The following is a 5,994-nucleotide window of genomic DNA, read 5'->3' as shown; positions in this document are numbered from 1 at the left end:
TGTGTGTGTGTGTGTGTGTGTGTGTGTGTGTGTGTGTGTGTGTGTGTGTGTGTGTGTGTGTGTGTTACTGTTGCAAACCTAAAATGATACAGATGTCATAAACTTTGTAAAGGTTACGAATGGGTATTTTTAGCCTGTTGCTAGGTGGTTGCCAGGCAACATGACAAGTTTGTTTCCTCAACACTTGCTGTTCACACCATGTTTCATGGAATCTGTTTCTTATTTTGAAGAGTTAGATTTAGATTTAACTGTAAATAATATAAATCTGTTTGCTAAAATCCTATAATAATGATGATAAAGTAATATCTTCTTTTTCTTTCATATATAAACATTTAGAAAACGCAGTCTGTCGGCTGTGGGTGTGTGCCAACAGGCTGGTGTCAGGTGTGAACGAGTTCCCGGGCCTTACAGAACACGTTCAGGTGAGGATGAGGACTGACGCTGTGGCTGGGATTTGATCGCAAACTGATCTTTGATGATGACTCACCAGGCAAAAAAATCCCCCAATTATAATCTCAACCTTAAGTCCGAAATTAAAACGGCAGCTTCTATGGATACTCGGGGACTGATGAAATCTGAATGAAGTGTCTTGAGCTCCATCAGCAGGTCAGAGTGAGATCATATTTTTAATTCTGCCTAAGATTAACTGTAAATAACAGATAAGAGCCTTACAGCAATGACACTGACTTCATTGTAGAATAATAAAGATCACTGGACTGAAACAAATGAAATAATATAACATGGCCTGTGTTCATGGAAAGTTTTTATTTCACTTCATGTTGAACCAAATTCAAAACACAACCGGCCACACAAAAGCTGATGTGCTGTGTTAGTAGAGGCTTCTTTGACTTGTGTTTGGTTTTTTTCAGACATCTTTGCCTCTGGCCAAGTTCGGTTTTTAGTAGTAAATGTTTGATGCTGACAGACAGATTCATTTCTGTTATGTAATGACAGATGTGTTGTCATATTCATCACACTATTGGCTAAACATCATTTCCCCAGCGTTCTTATTATTACAGCGGCACCTCCGCAACATTTTAAGATCCCGAGGTAAAGATAACCCCCGGAGCTACTGCTGCAGCGTGAAAATGGAACAAATGTGGCGCACTAAGGGCATCCTTAGGCTGTGGGGTTGTTGATCTTGCCCATGAAGAGGATGCTCTTTGTTGAATGCTCAAGGATGAAGAGCAGGAAGGGTCTGTTGAGTGTTATGGCTTGGGGCAGACTCATTGGCATGATCTCGACAGTGGTGGCAGCAGCAGCCTCCGTTCCTGTTTCGTCCACGCTTAGCACCGCCTGGTGAGACACCTGTTGGAGGAACCAGGACACAAGAGCCAATGTCACATTTGAGTCCATGAAGTGGACAAAACAATGAAGTCATATTCAGTGATCCTACCTTTGAGACTTTGAGCGGGACCTCATTAGACATGCCAGAAAAATCAGCTTTGTCTCCAAAAGCGTCCGTTATTCCACTTTCTTTCAGCGTGTCATCCAGGGAGGCTTCGGCAGAGATGGAAAACTTTGGCATGCCAAGATTCACGTTACTGAGAAACAAATACAAGAGAAAAACACCCGTGTAAGAGTCCCAGAAAAATACGCAACCACAAACAGCCACTTACGAGGTGCTCTCTTACGTCCTGAAGAAGGAATCGTGCCAGCGCCTGAGCTGATCTTTGCTGATGACAGCCTCCACCTGATTCATTTTGTCTTCATCGGGGAAAACAATCATCATGGAGGTGTTGCCCTTGTACGGCAGCTGCAAAATCGTGGCGTGGTTCCCGTCGTCTCTGTAGAAGTTGTAGCGTCCCGTCCTCCTCATCATGTCCACCTCAACTGTGGTGCTTCCATCCACATGGAATTCCTCTTTGCGTGTTATGTTACCGTCGAAAGGTTTCTCCCACTGTCCTGTAAGGGGTCACATCAAGTCGATATTGATAGTGGGTACTTATTTGAAATCGTTGCATCCTTCAGACTTGTTCGTTTCGTGTATTTGTGCTAATCTCTATCTGTGAAAACCTTGAACCAGAGAACACCTGGCTGACACTGTCTGTTCTGTCTGCATGCGTCTTACCTCTGAAGTAGACGTAGTTGATAAGGACCATTGCCATTTCAGGGTCCAAGTCCTTCACCATGTCTTTGATCTTGTCGTTGGTTTTGCTGGCAATGTGCTTGTTGATTTCAGCTGCAGCCTCTTCAGGTTTGGTAAAGTCAACTTGAAAGATTTCACCAGAGTAGTACTGCTTGATGTCATTTAAGAACTGCTCCAGAGGACTGAAGCCGGAGCGCACCGCAGCAGCATTGCCAACATCCAGCTTTTGGTTCTCCTGGCTTTCTCCAAGCATGTGAAAAAGATGCTTGTAGGCTTCGTTGACCTGAGTCTGGTTTAAGGTGCTGTAGCCCAGGCTGGAGAACAGCTGGCTGTGGGTTTCACCGCGGGCCCCAGTAGATAGCAGGGACAGGGCAGTGGAGATGCCCAGTGGCGAAAAGAAGATGTTGTTTCCAGCAGCAGTCTTGGCATTCAGACTTTTGTAGAGGACAACAGCAAAGTCAGCATTAGGAGCAGAGAGCCTGTGGCAGCTATCGTCCTCCTCGTTGCTCTGTGCAGAGCTGTGGTGGTGGTGGTGGTCGGCCAAGGCTACGGCCAGGAGCAGTGCAGCGAGCGCACAACTAGCAACGAGACCACGCATCTTTAGAGCACTGTCGAGAGAAAAACAAGCATTTAAAGTTAACACTTCCAGGGATAACAGTGGGAAATGAATTAGGACACAATCAGAGCAGGATCTGGACTGTCTGCACTTCATTTCCAAACATAATGTTTAAGTTTCCTGAAATCCATTCAGTGGTTGGCTAATAAAGCAATGTTCTTACCTTTAAAGTCCTCTCTGCTGCAGGCAGCTGCTCTGAAACGTCCTCTTTATATACAAGAGCGAGAGTCAGTTTACAGTCCAGTTAAAAATTAACCAAGAGTGATCTCTCTGCTCTGTCCCATGCTGAGAGGCTGAGCCAGCTTCAGTGATGCAACACGGCTGATAAAAACGAGTGTAAATGCGTCTAATCTATTTTTTATTTTTCATTTCGTGCCTGCAATAATCATCAGAGAAGATCTGACAAATCAGATGTGGAAGTTGAGTTAATTCTATCTTAGTGCAAATTTTCCTGTGAAAATGCATTTTGGAAGCAATACATTTTTTAAAAAGGGAGGTTCTATTAATTGCATTTACACCTATTCTTAGCGTGCAGCCGTTTTATCTTGTTCGTGTTGGTGGCACCCTGGCACAGTTGTCCTCAAACTTTAGCTACTTCTCTGTAAATACTGATGATAAACTGAGCAGAGTTGATTCAAAAATCTAGAACGAGCTGGTTAGTTACGGACAGCAGACGACCAGCTGCTGTCAGCTTGTCATTTAAATTCTATGATCTCACATCTGCCATAAAAATGTGATGCAGGCTAAATGACTGTTTTTTAAAAGAAAATGCACAGCTCTGCATGATTGCAGTACCGTGTTGAAATGTGTCTCCATGTAACACAGTTTGAGGTTGTTGGTTTTGTGGCCGTGCAGCCGGTGCTCGGTTTATCAGTTTGAACTCTTGTCTCTTCTATCGATAAATTAAGTTAATAAATAATGAAGGACAGTAAGGAAAAAACCACTGAAGCTTTTTCACAGACAAAGGTGGCGTGAAAAGCATTCAGCTAAAGAAGCGTGTGATGCAATAATCATTTAAACATGAAGACGATGTTCAAATCTTCAGCTGCTTTTAAAAAATGACAGATTTAACTGGAGGACAATAAGGTCGCCTGGAAAAGTAGCTCGAGCCCTGCTGACCATCTCACAGAGCGCGTCCTTTGGTGGAGACAAACACAGTAGTTATGGAGCTTTGATTTGATCTTTGTTCACTTCCAGTTTAACAAGTTCAAACTTACCTTTTCAGGGTTTTGTGCTACCAGAGTTCTACATGAGCTGACAGCTTCCTGTTTCTTGCTGCGCTTTGCATGTTTGTTTGTTTGTTTGTATCAGGGACACTTTTTCTGTTACCACCATTAACTCGTCGGTTTCTACCTCTCCTTCTGTGAAAGGTTTGGGCGCACGTTATCCTTTAACTCTCACATCACTAATGTCACTCGATCAGCTTATTTTCACCTCCGTCACATCCATCGCCTCCGCCCCTTCCTCACTCCACATGCCACTGCTATCCTCGTCCACAGTCTCGTTACCTCTCTGATCTTATTATATCGGGGTGACCGTGGCTCAGGGGGTTGGGAAGCACAGCTGTAACCGGAAGGTCGCCGGTTCGATCCCTGGGCTCTCTGTCCTGGTCGTTGTGTCCTTGGGCAAGACACTTTACCCTACTGCCTACTGGTGTTGGCCAGAGGTGCCGATGGTGCGATATGGCAGCCTCGCTTCTGTCAGTCTGCCCCAGGGCAGCTGTGGCTACAACTGTAGCTGCCTCCACCAGTGTGTGAATGTGAGAGTGAATGAATAGTGGAATTGTAAAGCGCTTTGAGGGGTCCCAAAAAGTGCTATATAAATGCAATCCGTTATTATTATGATCAACTACTGGAACTCACTCTTATCTGGCCTGCCAACAAAAATCCATCAACAAGCTCCAACGTGTCCAACGTGTCCCGTATTATTACTAGGACTCCCTCTACTCACCACATCACCCATCCTGAAGCAGCTTCACTGGTGTTCAACTCCACATTAATTTTAAAATACTCCTCTACACATTTAAGGCGATTCCTTCTCTCTCCCCACCATATCTCTCTGATTGGTACAGATCTCCATCCCATCCCGGTGCCTCAGATCCTCCTCTTCTCTTCTTCTTTTTGTTCCTTCCTCTCGTCTCGTTTCTGTGGGGGGCGGGGCTTTTAGCCGCTCTGCCCCTCGACTGTGGAGTTCCTTACCCCCTGACCTCAGAAGCATCAGTTCTTTCCCCCGTTTTAAGTCCACCCTCAAAACCCACCTGTTCAAGAACCAGAGCCGACTCTGTATAACTACTGCATGCTCTTAAAAAAAATTTTTATTCTGTTTATTTCCTGTTTTTATGCTTGTCTTATTTGTTCTGTGAAGTGTCCTTGAGTGTTTTGAATTATTATATTACATATTATGATGATGATGATGATTATTAATACTGTAGCTTATCGAGCTATGTGAAGCTTAAAGTCAGTTTTCTGAGTAACTCTCTGGCTGAAGCACAAATGAAGACCAGCAGCACAAACAGCGTGTCGCATTGGTGCTATAATTTACACTGCATCATTTAGTGATGCAGAAAATGTGAAAATGTTTTTATACTTGGTCCTAATCAGATGCTAATTTTATTTTACACTGACAGAAATGCCGCTGCCAAAACACATAATAATGTGCTGGGCTCAAAGAAAGCCTGGCTATGTTAACACACACCACAAAAACCTGTTCAGTCACTAAGAGTCTTTTCACTTTGACCTGCTGACGAGCGAGACCGTGTCCTGCTGTGGGACTTAATGCTTGAATGTTCAAAGAAAGGAAAAGTGTCAGAGCTAACTAGAATTAGAATTAATCAGTATGTATTATTATTGCTCTGTGCACTGAATCAAACAATAACTGTTTTTCTGCAACATTCATTTCCACTCTTATTTACATTAGGAATCATTAATGTGCTCTTATGTATGTTTTTAACTGCCTTCAGTCTTGCCCCGCCTTACCTCTCTGAGCTTCTTCATCCCCACACACCCTGTCGGTCTCTCAGGTCAGCTGACCAGCTGCTCCTGGAGGTACCGAGATCCAGGAGGAAGCTCAGAGGGGGCGGGGCCTTGTCTATCGTGGCTCTTAAACTATGGAATAATTTGCCCATGCATGTTAGAGAGGTGTGTGTCGGGTGGCGGCCAGGAGCGGAGGCCCTGGCGGACTGACCCCCGGCTGCCAAGACTGGCAATAGGGACATGGAATGTCACCTCTCTGGTGGGGAAGGAGCCTGAGTTAGTGCGTGAGGTTGAGAGATACCGGCTAGATATAGTCG

The 5,994-nt window shown here is 44.5% G+C and overlaps 1 protein-coding gene across 1 annotated transcript; it reads right to left on the bottom strand.

Moving 5' to 3' along the window:
- Positions 1–755: 755 nt before the first annotated feature.
- On the bottom strand, positions 756–2,909 carry LOC102205952 (alpha-1-antitrypsin homolog). Its single transcript, XM_013908688.1, has 5 exons — positions 2,869–2,909; positions 2,072–2,697; positions 1,635–1,905; positions 1,397–1,544; positions 756–1,308 (listed from the first exon to the last, which is right to left on the bottom strand). Exons 2-5 carry the CDS (start codon positions 2,685–2,687, stop codon positions 1,120–1,122), a joined length of 1,224 nt encoding a protein of 407 aa, XP_013764142.1. The 5' UTR covers positions 2,688–2,697; positions 2,869–2,909; the 3' UTR covers positions 756–1,119.
- Positions 2,910–5,994: the final 3,085 nt, after the last annotated feature.

Source organism: Pundamilia nyererei, unplaced genomic scaffold (assembly GCF_000239375.1).
Source record: "Pundamilia nyererei isolate P.nyererei 1_Seehausen unplaced genomic scaffold, PunNye1.0 scaffold00013, whole genome shotgun sequence".
In the NCBI taxonomy this organism is placed as follows: domain Eukaryota; kingdom Metazoa; phylum Chordata; class Actinopteri; order Cichliformes; family Cichlidae; genus Pundamilia; species Pundamilia nyererei.
Note: the sequence above shows the minus strand (reverse complement) of the source record. Positions and strands in the feature narration are given on the sequence as shown.

What these genes read in the sequence shown, in the direction of transcription:
- LOC102205952 (XM_013908688.1), bottom strand. Translation starts at nt 2,687, where the DNA reads ATGCGTGGTCTCGTTGCTAGTTGTGCGCTCGCTGCACTGCTCCTGGCC. An exon ending in CAACTACGTCTACTTCAGAG is followed by an intron (nt 1,906 to 2,071) that starts GTAAGACGCATG and finishes GACCCCTTACAG; the next exon opens with GACAGTGGGAGAAACCTTTC. An exon ending in CACGATTCCTTCTTCAGGAC is followed by an intron (nt 1,545 to 1,634) that starts GTAAGAGAGCAC and finishes TTTGTTTCTCAG; the next exon opens with TAACGTGAATCTTGGCATGC.